Source organism: Lycium ferocissimum, chromosome 11 (assembly GCF_029784015.1).
Source record: "Lycium ferocissimum isolate CSIRO_LF1 chromosome 11, AGI_CSIRO_Lferr_CH_V1, whole genome shotgun sequence".
In the NCBI taxonomy this organism is placed as follows: Eukaryota; Viridiplantae; Streptophyta; class Magnoliopsida; order Solanales; family Solanaceae; genus Lycium; species Lycium ferocissimum.
Genome location: NC_081352.1, coordinates 30,005,742 through 30,031,700, shown reverse-complemented (window position 1 = coordinate 30,031,700; position 25,959 = coordinate 30,005,742). Strand labels below are relative to the sequence as shown.

Below are 25,959 nucleotides of genomic sequence, written 5' to 3'. Positions count from 1 at the left end.
ATGTATTTCATTATTCCTTATATCCCATTTTCAGTCCAACAAGAGCCAAACATCTAACAAATAAATTATATCCACTAAATAATCTCATTATTATTTCATCCATATAATATATAGGGAAAATAACCCTCTATGACTATTTAGAGAAAATAATTATCCGAAATAACCCATGTTTGTAAAATTACCCGAAATGGCCCAATTTGTACCCTCACTTCAAAAGCCTGTTGTATATTTGTACCCTCACTACAATTGAAAAAATGTTGTATATTATTGTATACAATTGAATTTTCTTGGATATAAACACCTCTTATACATTATTATACACTTTTACACAAGGTTGATACATTGTCTACTCAGGGTGTAACTTAAAAATATAGCTACGCAAATGTAATTTTGTATGCTAGATTGTACATTATTAAAATTTCCTCTTCATTCACAAACCAAACGATCCCTTAATCTCTTACCTATACAGTAGCTTTATTTATCTGGAACTTGTGCTACTTCCAACTTTTTACATTTTCAAACATTTGAAAAGGATGTTGCAAGTTAGCTTTTGAAACTTGTCAATCATATTGGAATTGTGTGACTATCTTATCTTAAAAGTTAAATTTTTCGATCACACAATTCAACATGATACAAATAAAGATTCGGATTCAAGTTTCACCATCATTCATTATCAAAAAATTTCTTTAACGTGCCTCGCGCATGCAAAAAGTTTAGGCCCGTACATACTATATTAGTTACCACTAGGAGATGAAAAAAAAGTACCACTAGAAGAGTAGTTTCATTGTAAAAACCAACTTAACTTGCTAGTGTAGAATATCACAAGGATTCACCAAAAATATGCTGGTGAAAATTCACTATCAAGAAACAGAGTAAGGTACAAGACAACATCAGGCTTCAATGCAGATAACATTAAACTTCTTAGTAATAAAAAACTTTAGGAATTTTTGTAAATTTACAATGTAAAAAAAAGAAAAAAATCCTCTGATGGACAAAGAATTAAGCAATTAGCCCCTGACACTAAGCTATAGACTAATATAACGGATCTGAAATCAAGTCAAGTCAATATTTTTATAACAACCTGCTTTTCTATAGACTTTTTTGTTAATGTTATAGTATATTATATCATCTTCATTACCAAATAGAAACTGCCGTAAGAAAGGACCTTAACTTTTCATTAGGACAATTTTTATATCTTGGCCTGTCATCCTACATACGCTATCCCAGCTCATTTTTCTAGTACTTCAAGACTTGAGTGAGAAAGACAAGAGAATAGTAATGGAATGAAATTTTTTTATGGTAGAGAGCATTTTTTTTTTAATGGTACGAATTTAAATTCGCAGAATCAATGAATTTCGAATATCAAATAATTATAAAAGAAGGAATGAAAGACAACAGACACTAAGCTGAAAGGTGACTATTTATAGGGTACAAAATGTTGGCCTCTTGACACAAAACTATAGGCTAATAACGGATATGAAATCAAGTCAAGTCAATAGTTTTAATTGTGCAACTGTAAAGCAACCCTATAACAACATTACTTCTTGATAACTATATCTTACTAACAGAATTATTTTTAATTTGGCATAATACATGAACAGGCCTTCAAACTTGGCTTCAGCTAGCAAGTATGCCCTCCAACTTTCGGTGTGCACAAGTAGGCACCTCAACTTGTCTCCACTTTGTCAATTGAACACTCCAACTTACAAAATGATCATCTATAGACCTCCAAATTTATGTGTCACGTCGACGCCACCTCTGTGCCACGTCAGCATTTGTGTTTACGTGTTCAATTTTATACAAGTTGAGGTGCCTACTTGTGCACACCCAAAGTTGGAGTGCATACTTGTCAACTGAGGCCAAGTTTGAGGGTCTGTTTATGTATTATGCCTTTTAATTTTGAATTTGTGGAAGAGAAAGTGGCTTTAAATTATCGATTGATTTTTTTTTAAAATGGGAGGCCAACTTAGGGAAAACTTGAGTAGCATCTTTAGGTTGCATATTGAAGTGGCACAAGTCTCTAGATCTATAATATGGTGCATCGTTAATGGCTTAATGCCACTCAAAAAAATAATCCAACCCAAACTATATTCAATTGGATAATAATATTTTTAGACCCTCTGTTATTGATATGATTTTTTATAATATATGAATAAGTATATTTAACCTTCAATTAATTGAAATGATCATTTTTAGTCCTTCCACTTGAGATTCTTATAATTGGGTCTGCTGAAAACAAGCATCATTACTACATCACTTGAGATTCTTATAATTGGGTCTGCTGAAAACAAGCATCATTACTACATTACTTCTCGATAAAGATATCTTATAATTATATGAATTATTATTTTATTTTTTTTAATTTATGCAAGAGAAATTGACTTAAATTCTATGTACTGATGGTATAATGTATTTACACAGTCAGATCATTGTTTAGGTGATTATAAATAAATATCTTGATAACTATTAACTTCACTGGTACTTCTTACCATAAGTAGGTTAATAAGAATATCATGGAAATAAAAGAAAATGTTAGCTAATACTTCTCATTTTTCTCGTACATGCATATGCTTTTACATGCACATATGCATATAGAAATAATAACTGTCGTAAAAACACTTGAAAAAGACCGAATAGACTATAGAGTATAATCCAATTCTTTTGTAAATCTCACATGCATCTTCATAAATAAGGGATCTAGAATCTGATCAACTCTTGATTTTAATTGAAACAATTGTGAAGAGCACGTTACCACGACATGACTACCTATTAAAACTATCACCTTCTAGCAATCAAATACAATTTTCACTCATAAACCCATTAATTAAAATTAGAGATCAGCCGAGTTAGACTTAAACAAAAAACAATTAAAAATAATAAAGAAAAAAAAAGTGAGAATAAGTATAGTACCAGGTCTACAAATTATGGCCTCTTAGAAGTAATGACATGTTCACATATTGCACCATGAGTCGTTTCATTTCTAGTATGGTATTGTTAAAGATTGGCTTCATATTCACTGTTCTTCTCATGGCAACTACTGGTTAGATTCCATCTAGTTTAATTATCTCTATATCACAATTCTATATTTTTGTGTGTGTCAATATGTATAATGTAGGTACATATTTTTGTCATTATACTTTATTCCTGTTTATGCACTGACCTATATTGCTTGGATTCTTTAAAAATATTGACGGTTGCATGTCGGTTGAATCCTCTAAATTTAGTGCATTCACTACTCAAAAAAATGGAAATTTTCGACGAGCGTTACTGATGGACGGTCAGAAGTCTGTCGAAAACCCAAATGAAATGGAAATTTATTTGTCTTTCATGCTTTGTACGAATAATGAAGGAATTCAAATGAATGACTTCCTAAATATCTTTGAATAAAAATGCGTCAACTCCAAAAGTTTGTTGGGGAATTTTAGTACTTATATAATTCTAGTTTAGAGTTAATAGGCAAAAATACACCTAAACTATCACATTGCGCGAGTTTTATACCTCACCTATTCATTGTTCCATCATCTACCTAAACTTCACTCCCTTTTTATTAAAGCACACCCTGATGCTAAGTCGACTTCCGCGCGCCTATTGTCGATTGATTTCAAATATTTGATCAACTCAGCATTGATGTGTGTTTTAATACAGAAGGAGTGATAGTTTAGATAAGTAAAGGAAATAATGGATAGTTGAGATATAAAATTCGCGAAAAAAGTGATATTTTAGAAATGCTTTTGACCATTAACTCTTTAGTTTAAGGTTTGCTTAGCACTCTGTCACACGTCCTTCCATAGTGTCTTGGAGTGAAGGTTGTGTTGATACCCTTTCATAAGTTCGTTTCGTAGTTGATGCTAGGATTTCTCTTACCTGCAATTAAGAAAGAATAATGAGTTAAATACAAGAAAGCAAAAAAAGACTCCTGGATTAGCACAAAGTGTTTTGAAATTTATTAATTATATATTAGTTAGGCTCGTATATACTATATATTAGTTACCACTAGAAGATGAAAAAAAAAAATACCACTAGAAGAGTAGTTTCATTGTAAAAACCAACTTAACTTGCTAGTGTAGAACATCACCAGTTGAAAATTCACTATCAAGTGAGTAAGGTACAAAGACAACATCAGCTTTAATGCAGATAACATAAAACTTGTTAGTAGTAAACTAGTAATAAGGAACTTTAGGAATTTCTGTAAATCTACGATGTAAAAGTAGAAGGGAAAAAATCCCCTGATATGATGGACCAAGAATGAAGCAATTAGCCCCTGACACTAAACTATAGACTAATATAATGGATCTAAAGTCAAGTCAAGGCAATATTTTTAATTGGGGCAACTGTAAATCAGCACCACTTTATATTACTTCTTCATAAAAATATCTTATAACTGTATGAATTATTTTTAATTTTTGAATTTGTGGAAGAGAAAGGGCTTTAAATATAGATTGAATTTTTTTAAAATGGGAGGACAGCTCAGTGAAAACTTTGACAAGCATCTTTAGGTTGCATACTCAATTGGCACAATTCTATATATCCATAATACAGTGCATATAGGGTGCCATTAAAAAAAATCCAATTTTTTTTTTTTTTTAAATTGATTGAGTTTAGGCTGTTTAGATGTAATGCTTACAATCATCCATTAATGATGGATCTGAAATTAAGTCAATTCAATATTTTTTAAGTTCTTTATTTTAGAAGTCAATATTTTTAATTGGGCTGCTGAAGTCAAGCCAATATTTTTAATTGGAGCTGCTGAAAACAAGCACCAGTACTACTACTTCTTTGATTAAAAAATTCTTATATTATATGGATTATTTTTAATTTTTGAATTTGTGGAAGAGAAATCGACTTAAGCTCTATGCACTAACGATGCAAAATATATATATATATATATATATATATATATATATATATATATATATATATATATATATATATATATATATATATATATATATATATATATATATATATATATATATATATATATATACACACAATTAGATCACTATTTAGGTAATTATAGGTAAATGTTTTTATAAGTACTAGTTTCACTGGTACTTCATACCATAAGTAGTTTAATAAATGGAAAATGGCCAAACATGTCTCTGGATTATCTCAAATGTTCTAAGCATACACTTTATCCACCTAATTTCCTAAAAATATCACTCCGCTCACCCTTCTGGTTCACTTTTGCCCTTAAAACTAACAGACCACTTATTTATTTATTTTTTAATTATGTTTTAATTTTTGTATTTTTTTTCTCTTTTTCTTTTTAAAGTGACAATTGAGGCTCAAATCTATCTTATGCTTAGGTATAATTTTTTTTTAATTATTAGTTATTATGTGTCAAACTCCTATTGGATGAAATTTAAAACCAACATATCCAAATTTGTCATAAAACTTACAAATAATTTATTTGTTCATAAGAAATTATTTTATATTTGTTCACCCAACTTTGTCATAAAACATACAAATTATTTTATTTGTTCACCAAAAAACAGAAAAAGAAAAAAAAATCATTATGAATAAAAACAACAAAAACTAAAATTAAGGTTGTTGATTGGTTCATAAAAGTAATTTGTTATGAACAAAAACAACAAAAAATTTGAATAAATAAAATAATAATTTTGTCTTTGTGGTGAACAAATAAAATAATTTGTTATGAACAAATAAAATAATTGGTATGTTTTATTACAAAATTGAGTATGTTGCGTAGGGGCGGGTTTAAATAAAGGGAAAAGGTTTTAATTTCGTCCAATAAGAATATGAAAAGTAGTAAATAATAATTTTAAAAACTTTTTCCCTTGAGCCTAAGACAAATCTGAGCCTCGATTGTCACTTAAAAAGAAAAGGAGAGAAAAAACTAAAAGGAAAATTTAATATATATATATATATATATATATATATATATATATATATATATATATTAAAAGAATAATTTTTTAAAAAAATAGAAAAGAGGTATGTTAGTAAGGGCAAAAGTGAGTCAAAAAGGTGAACGGATGGGTATTTTAGCAAAATAGGTGAATGAAGAGTATATTTAGACCTTTTGAGATAATCCATGAACATTTTTGGCCCTTTCCATTTAATAAATAAAGAATATCATGGAAATGAAAATAAAAGCCGGCTAATATTACTCATTTTTCTTGTACGTACATATATAAATATTAACTCTCTTAAAGCCACTTAGAATTGGAGGAAATATAATCTTATTCATCTTTAAATCTCACATACATTTTCAAAATAACAAATCTAGAATGTGGTCAACTCTTTGATTTTGGTTGAAGCAATTGAGAAGTACAATACAGTACATGCCTACATAACTACCTAGTAAAACTATCACCTTCTAATAATTTAATACAATTTTCATTATCGGGAAATGTGGAAAGATAGGAAGGGATTTTAATTCATGAATCCATTATTTAATAAGAGAGATCAGCTCGAGTTAGACTTGAACATTAAACAATTAAAGAAATAATAAGGAAACATAAAAAAAGTAATAACTCTAATACAAGGTCTATAAATTAGGGCCTCTTAAAGCAATGACATATTCACATACTACACTAGGAGTCATTTCATTTCTAATATGATGTCGTTAAAGATTGGCTTCATATTCACTGTTCTTCTCATGTCAGTCACTGGTTAGATTTCTGCCTTGCTTATCTCTATATTACAATTATGTATTGTTGTGTGTGTCAATATATATCATGTCAGTACATATTTTCGTCATTATATATATTTATTACAAAAATAAAATTTACGAACTTCGTCGCTAATCTGTCATTAAATGACTCGTAGCTAGTAGACTTTTTTTTTTATATATAATTATCGATAATCTGTCGCTAAATAAAATTAGCAAAAAATCTTAATGTTTAGTTACAAAATTTGTCCGCCTATAATTTTTGCATATTTTTCTTAAGTAATGAATTCATAACTACCCAGTCACACACACACGTGTGTGTGTTGCTAAACTTATTGTTTGAATGCATGCATATCATTTTATATACCAACCAAATTTAATTTGAAAATTGTTCTTGAATTTTAGTCAACGCTGGACGAGATACAGATCTTGAAATCTCGGGACTTGAGAGGAGGCTATTACCACAACTTAATACTTGTGGAAGGACTTGTACTTCCGATAGTGATTGCAATGATTGTTGGGTTTGTTGTACCTGTGGACACAATATTTTCTTTTTTCCTGAAACACAATGTTTTTCCTAGACATTATTGCTCAAATGCAACGGATGGAAAACATCCATGTAATGCATCCGGTTTTATGGTTGATTTTAGTATTTCCCTTTTGTGTGTTTAAGTTTATTTGTCTTTCATGCTTTGTAAGAATAATGAAGAAATTTAAATGAATGTACTTTCTATATATCCATGAATAAACATAGATGCAACTCCAAAATCTTGTGTGATAGAATTTTAGTACTTGCATGATTCATCATAAAATTTTCAGATTTATTTATAAATACTAAATTAGTTATGTATCTTAAATTCCTTTTTCTTGTTCTTTATCGATAATTCCTTAATATCCAACTTTTTTATTGGTATTTGTTTCACCTTTTAGCTGTGAAGCTATTTTACCGATCAACATAACATTGAAAAATTGAAAGTTAATTCCACAAGTTAAGAGAATTTCATTTAACATTTAATAGAAGTGTCAGTTAGTCAATACAAAAAGGAAAAAACACGGCGAATTTTAAAAAAAATAAAGATACATAAGATAGAAAAATCATAATTCTGATTGCTGAGTTATTATGTTAATTTGGTTTTGGTTTCTGGACGTGTTATTCAACTGAACACATTTAACCTCTAATTAATTCAAATGGACCTTAACTTTTCAGTAGGACAGCTTTTATGTTGGCTCGTCATCCTACATATACTCTCCAAACAATTTTTATCTAGAAGAACTTCGAGACTAGAGTGAGAAAGACAAGGTCTAAGTTCAAATTTCATAGTCACTCATTATCAGAAAAGCATTTTAACGAGCTTAGCGCACAAAGAAACAGAGTAAGGTACAAATATAACATTAATGCAGATAACTTTAAATTTGTTAATAATAAAGAACTTCAAGAATTTTTGTAACAGATGAAATAAGTCACAAATCTCCACTTCACAATATAGGCTATGCCTTAATACCAAACAAGTTGGGCTCGACTATATATGAATCATCATTATCCATGTCGCTCCATTTAAGCAAAATATGTTGACTATCTTTAAGCTACATTTCGTAATCTAATGTTGACTATATATGCCATCTAGGGGTGTACAAAGTAAACCGACAAACCGCACCAAACCGATAAACCGAATCAAACCGAGAAAAAAACCCGACTAGTGGTTTGGTTTGACTTGGTTTTGGTATTGGAAAAAAAAAACCCGACCATAATTGGTTTGGTTTGGTTTATAAAAAAGTCAAACCGAACCAAACCAACCCGACGTTACATGTATTCAATTTTTAAAATATTATATACATAAAAATATTTATTTGTAATGTAATTTATAAATATTTCTTAATTTTTTTCGTAGTTTTTCATCTATTATCATATTATTCAAGCTTGAACTTAAGATTTTGAATGTGAATAAGTTTTATATCCTATCGATGTTAGTAACTCATATAAAGTCCAAACCAAAACCAACTCAACACTAATACTAACAAAAAGAATTTCAATTTATCCATAGAAATGACAATAATGTTGGATATCTATTTTTTACTTTTACATAATTGGTTTAGAGAGTGAAAATACATAACTTAAGTTTTTTTTTTCTTGTCATGTAATTAATACTTATTAACCTTACTTATTTTAGCATGACTTAGTATTTTTAGATTATGGTCATTTTCTTTATGGCTTATTAATTAGCAATATTTTTTTTAACCGATTTTATTATCTTTTGTTGAATATTTTAATACAATGTCATCACTCTTTCACATTTTGTGTTATTTTCTTATGAAACACCTTAATTACATAGTTGTATCTTACTAGGACTAAAGAAATATTTGAAGTAAAAGTTATATGTTTTGTATCAAGACTATTCCGAAAAAAAACCCGAATAACCCAAGAAAACCGAATAACCCGAGAAAACCCGAGGTTGAAAAACCCGAATTTTATTGGTTTGGTTTGGTGTATAAATTTAAAAACCCGACGCAATTGATTTGGTTTGTTAAAAAATCCGAACCAACCTGTTTTAATGCCATCCGTTGATGCTGTCTTGAGCTGGTTTACAGCACCAACTTCTTGCAACATTTTTACGACTTTTCTCATCGAGGGTCGGTTAATTGGGAGAGGGCTAGTGCAGAGGAGGCCAATATTTAGGACTGTGCATATCTCCTCCTTGAAAGAAGAATCGAGCTTCAGGTCAATAACATGATCTATGCCCTTCTGGTCCAAAATAGTGCAAACCCACCTGACCAAATCCTTTTCCCCATATTTGGGATTCACGGGGAGTTTCCCTGTCACTAACTCGAGGATTACCACGCCAAAGCTGTATATATCACTCTTCTCGTTCACCCGAAGTGTGTAGGCATATTCTGCAACATGAATAAATTTAGTTCAACCAGAGAAGCACTACGAGAACCAGAAAGAAAATACAACCAAAAGAATGACCATATCACAATGTTGTGTTATGGAGCAAACTTAGTGTTAATGTACAAAAAAATTCAAGATTTAAGCTTTATGGTTCAACATTTAAGGTTCTTAGTATTGAATCCATTATATCATTAAAAATTATGGGTTCATATCTACTATTTGTTGAAGTATAATTTTAGTGAACTTTTACACACAAATTTTTGCACTGTGCTTAAAGTACAGCGTAATGAAGGGCTATGTTCAAGAACTATGACGCTTGGATCCTCCAAAAATGTTGTTGCACCCGTGTCAGATATCCAAAGTTGAATAACATTCGGAATCAACTTTCGGAGAATCTGACATAGACTTGTAGCATTTATTGAAAGATCCGAGCAACATAGCTCAAGAACATACGAAAATTACTGTCATATACGGGTGTCTACATGATTATAGATATCGGGAGTTTTACCATATAATATATGAAATATGCCATTTTTTGGCATACATCGTAACTACAATTCCTAACTGAAGGCATAATAATATGTACTAAAAGCCGGCAATTTCAACCAAATCATGTAATTCAAACTCCACAGTGAAGGATTAATCGTCTAACCTGGAGCAATATAACCGCAAGATCCTGCAATGACTGACATAGACTTGGTTCCATTGGCATTGTCATCAATTGCCTTTGCTACACCAAAATCAGCAACTCGAGCTCCAAAGTCCCCATCCAGCAAGATATTGTTCGACTTAAAGTCTCTGTGAACAATCGGAGGAGCACAATCATGATGCAAGTATGAGAGTCCCTCGGCAGCATCCATGGCTATCTTACATCTCATAGGCCAATCCAACAACCCACTTTTGTTACCGTGTAGCAAATCACCCAAGCTTCCGTTAGGCATGTACTCATAAACCAAAAGTTTGCAACCCCTTGTACTACAACAACACCATAGCTTAACAATATTCTTGTGTCGAATCTTGCCCAATGTCTCAACCTCCGCTTCAAATCCATCGTCATGAAAGTTACCTTTCTCGATGTCATCACAACTTACGTTTACTATTTTCGAACTTCTTGAAAGTTTTTTCACAGCAGCAGCCTCGCCATTACTCAAAACGACCTTGTAAACCTTCCCGGAAGAACCACTCCCAATTATGTTGTCTTCATCTAGTGCTTCCAGTATTCCATACTCATCGAAATCCAACTTATGAAACAACATCAAAGTCCATTTCGATCTATCCAGTCTTTTTGCTTTCTTGAAATTCCTATACTTCCAATAGAACGAAACCACCCCGAGTACGAATACTAAAACAGCAAGTATGAAAATCAATCTCAGTAACCTTACATAACCAGCAGTACTTTTACCTCCATCTCTTCCATCACATGAACCCACAATATCTCCACACAAACCGGGATTCCCAAGAAAGCTATTTTTATACATTTTCTTCGCGTATGAAGGAGGAATGCCACCCGAAAGCCCATTATTCGATAAATTCAGCTGATTGAGCCTCAAATTCTGCAACTCAACCGGAATTTTCCCCGAAAACTTGTTTCCTGATAGGTCGAGATAGTTCAAAACGGATAAGCTCCCGATTTCCCGGGGAATTTCTCCCGAGACATCATTGTTTGCTAAGTTCAATTCATTCAATTTTTTCAAGGAATGAACCCCACTTGGAAAATTCCCACTTAATTCATTATTGTGAAGATCCATTCTTCCCAATTGCTCAAGATTCACTGTACTTTGTAACGGCCCTGAAAACTTGTTATCATTTCCCACAAAATCAACAAGATTTTCCAAAAAACCAATCTCTTCAGGAATATTACCCGAAAATTTGTTCTTTGACAAAATCAAAGCTGATAAATTCGATGCACTAGCTATAGTTTTCGCGATCCCACCGGAAACAAATTGTCCCTTAGCTCGAGCAACGAAAGCCGGGGCAGCCCCCAAAATTCCACTGGAACATCGCCGGAGAACTTATTACGTGCTAATCTCACACGTAATAAACTCCGACATTGTCCCAAACTCATCGGAATTTCACCCGAAAACGAGTTATCTATCATCAAAACCTCCTCCAAAACCTCATTTCCACACAAATTCTCCGGAATTTCCCCGGAAAACTCATTGTTAGAAACATCAACAAAAACCAATGGTGAAAATTTACCAAGATCTTTAGGTAAACTTCCATTTAAACTATTATTAAAGAGCTTTAACTCATATAAATTCGGCGAATTCGCAATGCCTTTAGTATTTTTCCTTTATCTGTTCTAGTTTATTTATCCTTCATGTTTTCTACGAATAATGAAGAAAATTCAGATGAATGACTCTCTATCTATGGAAGGAAAAAAAAAAAAAATTGGATTCCACTCCAAAAGTTGGTTGGATTAGAATTTTAGTACTTATTGAATTTTAGTTTAAGGTTGCTTAGCACACGTCACACGTCCTTCCATAGTGTCTTGGATTGAAGGTTGTCTTGAGACCCTTCCATAGTTCTTTTCTTGGTTGACATAAGGATGTTTCTCTAGCTCTGGGTCATATTGAATCATTTCCTTAGATGAGGATTGAGTCACACATCAGATAAAGAAAATATTTCATGTTATATGTGATCAAATAAGAAAAATAGGTTAAATACAAGAAAGTAAAAATGACTCTGAATTAGCTAGCACCAAGAATTGTTTTGAAATTTAATTGTTGCCCAAACCCCGTCAACATGACCAAAATTTGACGAGCACAAAACATAATGATAAAATAAGCTCATAACTCGTCAAAAATCAGAAATCGCCTCTAGGGGAATAGGTACAACTATTTATTGAAATAATTCTTTGACTTGAGAGTGGTTAATTAACATCACAAGTGTGAGAAACAAATGTTGTGAAAGCAAGATTAATCACATTAAGTGAGAGAGCTACGAGAGATAAAGAATATCAATGAGAGAAATAAGGGAGATTGACAACAGATACACATGATATTGTCAATTAAGAAATTAATTCTTTTTGACTTTCACCTTTAATGTCTAATCGGTTCTTTTGAGATCAATCATTAGTTATCATATTTCAATCGAACAAGTATTACCGTTTGAATAATCTCAACCTCTTGGATATGATAATAGAAAGTGTTGTTAATGTATGCCTTGAAAAAAGTCAATGAGTTTTTCGAGGAAAAACGTCTTGTGCATGTTTTCATAAGGGAAGATTCAACTTCTAATTTACGAGTCTCTTTCGATTACTTTGCAGAATTACAAATTGAAACCCCTTTATCCCATATGAACTTATATATCATGTGATTCTTCTCTCGAACGAGACAGAGTAATGAGTAACTCCACAAATTCTACTTAAAATAATTGACTAGTGAAATATAATCGACGATCTGCATTCATGTCAAAGCCGCAAAGGGAAACTATTCCACGAAGGAGAAGAAGGACATCAAAATAAGAATTAGTAAGCTATAAGACAATACAACCAAACGCTCAACTCAAACTATCGTATTGAATTGAAATTGATCGAAATTAGTTACCACTAGAAGGGTAGCGTCATTGTAAAGTTCAACTAAACTTGCGGGTGAAAATTCACTACCAAGAAACAGAGAAAGGTACAAATATAACATCATGTTTTAATACAGATTAACTTCAAACTTATTAGCAATAAAGAACTTTAGGAATTTTTGGTAAATTTACAATGTAGTAGGAAAAATAAATTCCATCCTTTTTTTTTTTTTTCAAAAGTCAATATTTTTAATTGATGAATTAAGATGCACGCTATGTTTAGTCTAATAATGTATTTTAGCATTCATACCCAAATTACAAAATTATATGATTTAAATCATCTTTAAATTTCACATGCACTTTCAATATTAACGGATTCAAAATCTGGTTAGCTCTTTATTTGTAATTGAAGCAATTGGGAAGCACAATGTATTATATGACTACCTAGTACAAGCTAACAATTTAATGCAATTTTAAATCACAAACTCATTATTTAAAAGAGACAAGCACGAGACTGACTTTTAAAGATAAAACAATTAAAGAACTAATAAGAAAATTACTATAATACAACTAAAGAGCTTGTTTATTACTAGAAGGCCTATAAATTATGGCTATCTTAAAAGCAATGACATGTGATACATACTACACAGTCTTTTTATTTCTAACATGGTGTTGTTAAAGATTGGCTTCATATTCACTGTTCTCATGGAAACCAGTGGTTAGATTTCATCTTGCTTATCTCTATATAGCAATTCTGTGTTTTAGTGTCTGTGTCAATATATATAATGTCGGTATCTATTTGCGTCATTATATATACTTATCAGAAAAAAGGAATTAGCTACTAATTTCATCGCCTAATCTATCAATAACTAAGTTGTATACTAGCTTAATGTTTTGATAATATATCATTAATCCGTTGCTAAATAGGATTAGCGACAAATTTTGTTGTTTAGCTATAAAATTTGTCCTTCGCTAGTTCCTATGTATCTCATATCTATGCTCTGGCATGTAGGTGTTGCTAAACTTATTGTTTGAATGTGTGTATTTCATCTTATATCACCCATAATTTCATTTTGATAATTTAATTTCAGTCTGCACTGGACTGGATATAGATCTTGAATCCCGGGACTCGAGAAAAGACTATTACCACGACTTAATACTTGTGAATGGCTTTGTGATACCATTGTTGGATTTGTTGTACGTGTGCACGTCCTTTTTTCTTTTTTGTTGAACAACAATGTGTACATTAGACTATACGTACATACAACAAATGCGATAAATCCATGTAATGCATCTGGTTTTCAGGTTGATTTTAGTATTTTGCCTTTATCTGTTCTAGTTTATTTGTCTTTCATGTTTTGTACGAATAATAATGAAGAAAGTTGAACAGATGACTTTCTGTTCATGAATAAAAATGGATTCAACTTCAAAAGCTAGTTGAGATAGAATTTTAGTACTCATACAGTTCATCACGAAATTTTTAGATTTATCTATAAAAAAATGACACATTTGCACTTCTCCAAAACTTTTGTCCCCAAATCATTAATTTGAAGCAAAGTCAAGGTAAAATTGAAAATAAAAGTTTATCCAAACTTTATCAGCATAAGTTAGCTTTCGAAATTAGTAGATTATATTGGAATTGTGTGACTATCATTTCTAAAAGGTTAAATTGATCGACCACACAATTCAACATGGTACAAATAGAGGTCCGGGTTCAAGTCTCACCGTCATTTATTATCATAAAAGCATTTTAACGTGCTTTGCGCATGCAAAAGATTTAACATACTTATATAATTATATTAGTTACCACTAGAAGCATTAGTTTCATTTGTAAAACTCAACTTGGTAGTGTAGATGGCAAGGATTCACAAAAAGATATGCTGGTGAAAATTCAGTATCTAGATACAGAGTAAGGTACAAATTATATAACATCAGGCTTTAATGCAGATAACATTAAACTTGTTAGTAATAAAGAACTTTCGGAATTTTTGTAAATTTACAGTGTATTAAAAAAACATCCATCCCTTTTGCATTTCGGAATTTTGTCTTCCCCTTCTCTCCCAAAATAAAGCAAACATCAAGTGAGTACTGATGGACAAACAATTACGCAATTAGCCGATGAAATAAGTCACAGATCTCCACTTTCACGATACAACAACTATGCCTCAATCTCAAGCAAGTCGAGCTAGGATTTAAGCATGTTGACTATCTTTAAGCTACATTTTCTTCATTTAATGCGTCTTCGTGGTAATATGGGGTCAATTTGCCATCAGTTGATGCTGTCTTGAGCTGGTTTCCAGCACCAACTTCTTGCAACATTTTTACGACTTTTCTCATCGAGGGTCGGTTTATTGGGAGAGGGCTAGTGCAGAGGAGGCCAATATTTAGAACTTTGCATATCTCCTCCTTGAAAGAACAATCCAGCTTCAGGTCAATAACATGATCTATACCCTTCTGGTCCAAAGTAGCACAAACCCACCTGACCAAATCCTTTTCCCCATATTTGGGATCCACAGGGAGTTTCCCTGTCACTAACTCGAGGATTACCACGCCAAAGCTGTAAATATCACTCTTCTCATTCACCCTAAGTGTGTAGGCATATTCTGCAACACGAATAGAATTTAGTACAGTGGGAGTAGCACTACAAGAACCAGAAAGTGAAAATAAACAAAGAATGACCATACTACAATGCAGTGTTGTTGGAGCTGAACTTAGTGTTAATGTACAAGGGCACTTAAAGAATTATGTTGCTCGGATCCTCCAAATATGTTGTTGCACCCGTATCAGATCTTCCAAAATTGAATTACTTTTGGAGGATCCAACACAGACCCAGTGCATTTTTTCAAGGATCCGAGCAACATCGATCAATAGATCCAACTCGGCTTTGGGTATCTGATATGGGTGCAAATCTAGTTGTTGGATTCTTCATCACATAAATTTTAGGATTAGGGAGTATGGATACGCGTGCAGATACGGGTGCTGAGATACAACCAGTAAATGTATATTATGACATATAAAGTATAAATTTCGATTAATTGAAGTTATTGAATTAAAACTAATAAAATTTACTTATTTATAAACGCCAAATATTGTATCCATAAGATATCTTGCGTAATAGCAAAGCTTTCTCATACTTTATTATATAGTATAACATATAAATTTCAAAATCAAATCAGAGATTCAATCAATCTATACTCCTCGATTAGAGATGTAGTCAAAACACCTTCAGTAAGTTGACCAAATGCAGCGTGGAACCCACACCTACACACGAGTGCGGCAGGAATTTTGAAGAGTCCGAGCAACATAGGTGAATGGACCAAATTACTGTCATACAACATAACTACAGTTTGCAATTTAAGGCATAACAATTTGTAACAAAAATCAGTATGGAATCCATATGAACCAATTTCAGCAAAATCATGCAATTCGAACTCCAAAAGCAAAAATTAATCCTCTTACCTGGAGCAATATAACCGCAAGACCCTGCAATGACTGACATAGACTTGGTTCCATTGGCATTGTCATCAATCGCCTTTGCCACACCAAAATCAGCAACTCGAGCTCCAAACTCCCCATCCAGCAAGATATTGTTCGACTTAAAGTCTCTGTGAACAATCGGAGGAGCACAATCATGATGCAAGTATGAGAGTCCCTCGGCAGCATCCATGGCTATCTTACATCTCATAGGCCAATCCAACAACCCACTTTTGTTACCGTGTAGCAAATCACCCAAGCTTCCGTTAGGCATGTACTCATAAACCAAAAGTTTGCAACCCCTTGTACTACAACAACACCATAGCTTAACAATATTCTTGTGTCGAATCTTGCCCAATGTCTCAACCTCCGCTTCAAATCCATCGTCATGAAAGTTACCTTTCTCGATGTCATCACAACTCTCGTTTACTATTTTCGAACTTCTTGAAAGTTTTTTCACAGCAGCAGCCTCGCCATTACTCAAAACGACCTTGTAAACCTTCCCGGAAGAACCACTCCCGATTATGTTGTCTTCATCTAGTGCTTCCAGTATTTCATACTCATCAAAACCCAACTTATGAAAAGACATCAAAGTCCATTTCGATCTATCCACCCTTTTTGCTTTCTTGAAATTCCTATACTTCCAATAGAACGAAACCACCCCGAGTACGAACACTAAAACAGCAAGTACGAGAATCAATCTCAGTAACCATACATAACCAGCAGTACTTTTACCTCCATCTCTTTCATCACATAAACCCTCAATATCTCCACATAAACCGGGATTCCCCAGAAAGCTATTCTTAAACATTTTCTTTGCATACGAGGGAGGAATTCCACCCGAGAGCCCATTATTCGATAAATTCAGCTGATTGAGCTTCAAATTCTGCAACTCAATCGGAATTTTCCCTGAAAACTTGTTTCCCGATAGATCAAGATAGTTCAAAACGGATAAGCTCCCAATTTCTCGGGGAATTTCTCCCGAAAAATCATTATTTGCTAAATTCAATTCATTCAATTTCTTCAAAGAATGAACCCCACTTGGAAAATTACCACTTAATTCATTATTGTGAAGATCCATCCTTCCCAATTGCTCAAGATTCACTATACTAACCGGTAACGGCCCTGAAAACTTGTTATCATTTCCCACAAAATCAACAAGATTTTCCAAAAAACCAATCTCTTCAGGAATATTACCCGAAAATTTGTTCTTTGACAAAATCAAAGCTGATAAATTCGATGCACTAGCTATAGTTTTCGCGATCCCACCAGAAAACAAATTGTCCCTTAGCTCGAGCAACGAAAGCCGTGGCAGCCCCCAAAATTCCACTGGAACATCGCCGGAGAACTTATTACGTGCTAATCTCACACGTAATAAACTCCGACATTGTCCCAAACTCATCGGAATTTCACCCGAAAACGAGTTATCTATCATCAAAACCTCCTCCAAAACCTCATTTCCACACAAATTCTCCGGAATTTCCCCGGAAAACTCATTGTTTGAAACATCAACAAAAACCAATGGTGAAAATTTACCAAGATCTTTAGGTAAACTTCCATTTAAACTATTATTAAACAGCTTTAACTCATATAAATTCCTCGAATTCGCAATGCCTTTAGGTAACTCACCATACAATCTATTCTCATATAAATTCAGTGACTCAAGTGGCAACTCACACAACTCACCCGGTATCAACCCGGTGACCCGGTTCATCGACAAGTCGACCCGCCTCAACGCCTTCATATTCAACCACCCATTAACCGAAAACTCGCCAGAAAACGAATTACCATACAACTCAATTTGCACAACACTAGTTAACTCAGTTATCCAACTAGGAATCTCACCGTACAAGTTGTTTAACGCAAGGTCCAAGTTAACAAGCTTCTTTAATCCCCTTAACGTATCAGGTACCTCACCAATTAAGTTACAGTCAGTTAACCATAACACTTCAAGATTCGTTAAGTTGCCAATTTCCGGTGCGACCCGACCCGGTGAAAACGGGTTGTACGATAAGTTTAACTGTTTTAAACTCGAAATGTTTCCAACCTCCTTTGGGATTGTCCCTGTTAGCAAATTGTCAACTAAACCAAGAACTTCAAGTTCCTGGAAATTACCAAAACTTGCTGGAATTTCACCTGTAAAGTTATTTCCAGTCAAATCAAGGTACTTCAAATTCGGTAATTCAGTTAAACTAGCTGGAAGTGTACCGACTAATAGATTTTGAGCTAAATCAAGATGCACGAGAGATTGACACGTGGATAGTTGATTGGGAAGTGTTGAGTTAATGTTGTTATTGTAGAATGAAATGTAGTTTATGTTTTTTAACCGGCATAAAAGAGAAGGAAATGGACCAGATATATTTGTGTTTGAGAGGTTAATTGATGTAACAGAATGAGTTATGGGGTTACATTTTATGCCGAACCAGTTACATGGTGAGTGTGAGTTGTTGTTATGGATGTTCCAGTTTGAAAGAACGTTGTCAGGGTCGTGGAATTGGTGTTTTATGGTATGTAAATAAAGGGATTCTTGGTTTAAGGAGAGGATTAATGTTGGTAGTAATAGAAGTGTGAGGAAGATTTGAAGATGCATTGTTGAAAATGAGAATTAAAATTGTTGAAGGGGATGAGTGGTTTGTGTGGGAAAAGGGTGAGTGACAGAGTAGTATAAAAGTGATTAAAACATTGTTGTAAAGTTTGATTATATATAGAGAGTCTGTCTACTAAAAGTTTTTCTCTCGAGATGATTGTGTTTCTTTGTTTTTAATTCGTCTAGCATTCCTTTGTTTCATTTTACACTAAGGGTGTGATCGGTACGGAAGAAAATATTTTTCACGCAAAATGTTTTTCTGAAAAGTAAGTGAATTTTTATTCATTTTCTCATGTTTGATTAGATAGTGAAAAATAAGTAAATTTCTTACTTATTTTCTCATGTTCAGGTGGTTGGTTGAAAATATTTTTCGAAAAATACTCACCCAAGCCCACCAACTCCACCCCAACCCCACTACCCCATACCACCCCAACCCCCACACCCACCACCCACCTGACCCACCCCCAACCAAATCCCACCCTCGAACACACTTCATCTTCACCCACCCCTACCCCCACGCCACCACCCACCACAATCCCGCACCACTGCTCCATCCAACCCTCCCACCCACTCACCCCTCCCAAATTTTCAATTTCTTATATTTTATTTTCCTTTTATAAAAAAATGGAAAAAAAATTCTTACCAACTCCACCACCATCCGCTATCCCTCACCATCCCCCAACTACAATCCACCCCCACCACCTACCCCACACCAAATTTAACCACGCAATTTTTTCATTTTAATAAATTCCTTTTAAAGATAAAATTAAATATGAAGTAGAAACTTCGGGAGGGGATACGGGGTGCAGGCTGGGGGGGGGGGGGTTTCGAAAATCAAAAAAGAAAAATTTTCAAAATTTTATTTAAAAAAAAAAATTTGGAGTGGGTGGTTGGGTGTTGGGACGGGATGGGGGTTGGTGGGATGACGTAGAAAGCCAAAAAAAAAAAATTCAAAACTTTTCTTTAAAAAAAATGATTTTTTTGGAGGGGGTGATTGTGGGGGTGGTGTAAAAAAAAAACAAAACTTTTTTAAACTTTTTTTAAGGAAAAAAAAATTGGATGGGGGTGTGGGGAGGGGGGGGGGGGGGGGGGTTGTGAAAACCCAAAAAGAAAAAATTTGGAGGAGTGCATGGGGGTGGTGCGTTGGTGGTGGTAGGGTGGTTGGTGAAATGCCACTTGTGAACTTGTTTTCCTAAAAAAATGTTTTTCAAAAAATTTGACCAAACAAACATGAGAAAATTGGATGCACCGAACACAGGTAACTTATTAAGTATGACACGAAATTTTAAAAAGAAATTTAAAACTTATAAATTTAAATATAAGATTATTTAAAATAAAAACGTTTTACTAGTCTCACCGTTGAGTCACCCCTACTCTTTACATTCAGAATGTAAGGGTTGGTTGCGTACACACCACCCTCCCCAAACCACTTATGAAATTACACTTGATATTTTGTTATTATTGGTTAAAGCGTCCTAAAATAGAAAAATATATATTACAAGTTCTACTGTCAGAAGGAAAGAAAGAATAATGTTAAAATTGAAACTCTCATTTCAAATTTTGGAAACAATGTGGGGGACCAAACGAGAAAGTTGTGAGAATATTAATTTTAGGAAACGAGGGGTATGCATTAAAGAAACAAAAACTTTTTTCGAATTAAAGGAAATAAATGCTAGAAAGGAATATTTTGGAGCTTTTAGCTTTAGCGTATCTTTCAAAAACATCACCCGTTAAAATGTATAGACCAATAAAGAATAAGATTGACATGAATATAAAAAAAAAAATCCCAAACAAATTTACTAGTTAAAGTAAAACATTTCATATTGAGAGATTATATGAGTGATTAAAATGCAAGGATCAAGTTACTTCTGATTTTGAAGATCTTCAAGATAAGAAAATCCGAAAAGCAAAAAAAAAAAAAAAAAAAAAAAAAAAAAAAACCACACACACACACATGGGAGATTCCACTATTTATTCTTAAGGAAAAAAGTTCAAATTTGGTTATGTACTATTTAAAGTTGTACATTTTTTTCCTCCTTAAAATTTTGGAGTTTGATCCTTTCATATTCTTTCTACCATCTCATATTTGTTCTCGTCACTATCTGAGCTCTAGCTCGAAATAGTAGATTTTACGTGTTCAACTTATTTCACAAAATAATTTTAATTTGTCCCATAACATTTAGTTGTGATTTAAAATTATCCTCACGTTTGAAGTTCTTTAGGGGTCAAAGGCAAAAAAAAAAAAAAAAAAAAAAAAAAATTTTCTAATAACTGAGATAGTATTAGACCTATAGTTTATCGAATAACTAAGTTTCTCAGTTTGGAATAGTACAGGGCCAAAATTGCACATTTTTTAACCCATGGTCATTTTGGGTGATGAGAATTTTTCCCTTTTCTTTTTGGTTTCTCATTGGGTATTTGATACCCCTTTTGAATTTCCCCTGATCTTCATTCTCGTCAAAAAATAACACTTATAGGGAAAGAACTTTCTCTATTAAAAATACGATTTCACTTCGTATCTATTTTTTTACCAACAATAAAGGATACTTATCATCTTACAATAACTTGATGGTGACAAGACTTTTACTCCTTCCGTCTTATTTTAATCGTCATTTTAGCTCTTTTCACGCTAATTAAGAAGATAATAAATGTATAAGGTATCGTTTACTAAATTGTCTATATTTAATGAAGGTTAATTGATTTTTTTCTCTTAACATATTGTGCATACTTCTTTAATATTTAGGGTATAGTTGAAAACAATTATCAATTTTAGTCTTGAAATCCTAAAATGATAATTATTCTGAGATAAAATTTTTGAGGTAAAATGAAAGTTAAAATGAGACGGATGGAATATTAACTAAACAAATGATTCTTGTACTGTTACGCAAAGTACGTGACAGCCATGGAATCAAATCAAAATCCTGGATTTTATCGTGAACAACAACCTGGAATTTAGTGTAAATAACAAGACACAAGATAAACAGTAAAAAGTGTGTCCAGAGTTATCAAAACCGGGTAAGTCAAACAGAGCAGTTAAAAATGTAGAGTTGTTCCAGAAATTTCCCTTTCCCAACAAGTACTCTATGACATTACTTGTTTCAAGATCTGTAAATGTCGTTTGGATTTTACACTAGCATTGTAATCCTTTGTCAATTTTTACTTGTACTGTATTTGATTTGGCGCGCACCTTAAGGGGTGGTTTGGTATAAGGGATAAGGTGGGATACTTCAGTATTAAGTTTGTTATTAATTTTATACTTTATTTGATACAAGGTATAAATTTATCCCAGAATAATTTTATATCTTGTACCAAATGGAGTATAAAATGAAGCCCAAAACTAATCATGGGATATCCCACCTTATCCCATCATAATTGGGATTATTTTATCCTGCATTTCAGATGAGATAAATTAGTCTCAGGACTATAATTCCAAGATTATAATATCGGGATAATTTAGTTCGCGTATCAAACGATCCTTAAGGAGTCATAAATAGAATGACAATTTTACTATATCATCTTTAATTATTATTAAGTCATCTAATTATTGAAATCAATTAAACATACTTTACAAGTTATGCAGGCACTAACAATTCATTGAAGTTTACAACCTAGTAATTAATAGCAAGGGTAAAAATAGGTAAGGAATGATAAATTATCTTTTGATTTTCTAAACCGGACAAGTAGGAACATCTATTTTTACTATAGATGACAAGTAGAAATGGACGGAAAAATTATAAAACTTAAACTGTTTAAGTAATACATACACTGATAGTATAAAAAAAATTACGTTAAAAGTGTATTTTAACTCAATATGCAATAGCAGATTAATTTCCATTTTTATTAGGTAATCTATCAATGCTTCTCATTAAATTAATTTACATATAATTACCTTATAAGTAAGCTGATTGCATAAATATATATTTTATACTATCAATATATATATATATATATAATTTAAATTTGATTAACCAAGTGTTGGCAGTGTGACTTTTCCCATGTGCTATGTGGACTGTGGTAATCTCCATCTTCTATAAGGTGTTTTTCAAGTTATCTTGGTAGCTTCAACTTCAACTCATTGTTTTTCCATTCACGACATATTCATTTTCCAACAAGAAATGATGTAATTTTGTTGGGGGTGAAAAAAGGTAGTCACGAGTTTGATAATTACTGTAGTTTTGTTGCTTCATACATAAACTATTTCTTTAGACACCATAAATAAATCTTGCAGTACTTTCTAATTTCTGAAAATGGTCAACTAAGTAAGATAGAAATTGAAATAGAAAGAAAAAGAGGGATTTGTTTGAGCTTGAGAGGGCAAAACATGGAGTTGCTGGACAGAATTTCAACTATTTGGAAATGAAGAACAAATATAGTGTATTTGACAAGCAATCCAACAAAGGCTCAAAAAATTATTAGCCGAGTACTGTGGTAAGATGAATGAGATATTTTTACCTTCAATTCGGGATTTTGGGAGTGGAGAAATTTTTAATAGTGTACTCTTCCCTTTCAATGACGGATCCGGAGTGTAACCTACATATAGGTTCACGGAAACCAAGTAATTTTGCCAGATGTTGCATATATGTTAAAATATCCACATACTATCTATTCTATGAACCTAGTTATTAACTTGAAAATGAAAATACATGTAGGAATCTATAAACTTTAAATTTTGAATTCGCTTCTATTCCCTTTAATGGGCTCTATACGGTGCATATTCTAATTAATTGGAAATTCATATCGGAAATATGTTGGAAATTGACTCATCAGAAGAGCTTTCGATGAACTTTCCATTGGATATCCAATATAGCAGATGGCGTGGCGACGAATATATCCATAAAAAAATTACATTTTTTGGCAATAATGATTACTGAATATCAAATACCAAATGATTAAAAAGGAAAACTCTAAAAGTTTCTTCTCTATCCAAATGAGAACAGCCTTTGAACATTAATGTTGGTGTATGAAGGGGGTGGAAAGGGAACACAAGTAATTATTATGTTGTATTTTTTTCTTCAATCTGTCTACTAACACCTTGGGTGTGGAGCAATTGGCTAATGATATAATAAGATTTTGCAACCACATGATTTGTAACGTTAATTGTGTTTTAATCTTGAATATATTATTAGTCAATTTTGGATGTACTAATATTATTGACCTATGTCGGGTAGGAAGCTAAGGAATTGTAGCATATAATTTCGTTGGTAATTTTCTTAACTAGGGTGTGAATTTGGTACAGAGGAAAATGTTTTTCAGAAAACGATTTTAAATTTTTCTATATTTGATTGGTCAAAATATTAGGAAAATAAGTTTCTTAGAAGTCAAGAAATTAATGAATTCTGTTATAGGAGTAGGGAAAATAAGTTCTATATCTAACCACCTCACCCTCACTCAGCCACCCTCATAGTGTTGTGCTAGATTACATATAAAAATTCCTTGGATAATAAATCTTTTCTTACTTGCCAAAGTAAATGAGTAAGCAAATTTCTTAGTTTTCAAGAAAATAGCTTTCATGAAAATATTTTCCTTTCGTACCAAACGCACCCTAGTGTAAAAAATTTCGTGTATGAATTTAAACTGATATTCGGTTGCTATGCCGATGGAAAATGTATTAACGAATATAGAATCCGTTGATAAATTTACTAATACTAATGATTTGGCCTTTGCTTAGGACAACTTTAAAATAGAAGTCTCTAATTAAGAGTGATAAATGTATGTTCACTTTCACTAGTTCATAACAGCTAATAGGGATCATAAACATATATGAACTACATGAAGCGTGGAAGACATACTTATTTCCCTTTAATTTCTTCATTCTGAATTTTCACTTTTTGCATATGTGACCAAGATCTTAGCATAAAAATGATTGAGCATAGAGTACTTATTGTGTAAAAGTCATCATAAGATAAAAGTAAAAATAGTAATACTTACTATGCTTGCAAGCTAGGCAAGGGAATTAAAAGGGAGATGTTGCGATCAAATCAAAAAGTGATCCAAATTAAATAAACAAAAGATCTCCAAGGTGCAAGGCTGACAACACGGTCAACATTTCCCAATACAAGTTTCCATAAATCATAATTAAATCATATTTTATAACGAAAAATCACTCAATTTTATCTACTCCCTCCATTCACTTTTACCTGTCCAATATTCTAAAAATAGATTTTTAATTTTACTTGTCACTTTTAGCATATCAAGACAAGACAATTTCTTTTTTTCTGTTTTACCCATAGTATTAAATATTCAGTTCAAATCATTTTTCAAATCCACTAAAAATATGCACTAATTAATATGGGTATATTGGTAAATTATGCACTTCATTTATTATTTTTTTAAAAGTATGCATAGTAAAAAATGAACAAGTAAAGTAAACGGAGGGAGTAATTACTATAGAAGTCACAAACTATTAAGCTGGTATGGGTAGTTATAAAGATGGTTAAGCTTTCCATCTAAAGTGACTTTATTCATTAAGCATGTCGGAATATATTTATTCCATTTTTTTTATTTTTTTTTAAATAAGGCCCCATGGGCTGTTTTATTAATATTGAAAGTAAAGGTCCTACAATGCATAAAATGAAATCCTAAATAGTAAAGTCTAGTCCTACGAAAAGAAGAACAAAAATTAAAATCCCTAATTGGAAACTAGAGTGCTGGTGTTGAAGCTCATTTTCGAAATCCAGCTCAAAATTGATTTCCATTTTACTTGCTTTCGGCCTTTGTTGATGAGCTTGGAGTTCGAGTATGTTGATTTGGGAGAACACCAAATCTTGGGTCCCGATTTCTAAATCTTGGAAATTCATCATCTCCTTGCCTCTTTAATTTGATTTGGGTGTTGTTCTTTGTAAAATTGACGCTTTTTTC

At 32.5% G+C, this 25,959-nt stretch overlaps 1 protein-coding gene and 1 pseudogene across 1 annotated transcript; both read right to left on the bottom strand.

Moving 5' to 3' along the window:
* Positions 1–3,823: 3,823 nt before the first annotated feature.
* Positions 3,824–12,105, bottom strand: LOC132038217 (receptor-like protein kinase HSL1; annotated as a pseudogene).
* A 2,813-nt stretch (positions 12,106–14,918) lies between these two features.
* LOC132037863 (receptor-like protein kinase HSL1) lies at positions 14,919–19,222 on the bottom strand. The gene is made up of 2 exons (XM_059428495.1): positions 16,500–19,222; positions 14,919–15,643 (listed from the first exon to the last, which is right to left on the bottom strand). Exons 1-2 carry the CDS (start codon positions 19,102–19,104, stop codon positions 15,252–15,254), a joined length of 2,997 nt encoding a protein of 998 aa, XP_059284478.1. The 5' UTR covers positions 19,105–19,222; the 3' UTR covers positions 14,919–15,251.
* Between the last annotated feature and the right edge of the window lie 6,737 nt (positions 19,223–25,959).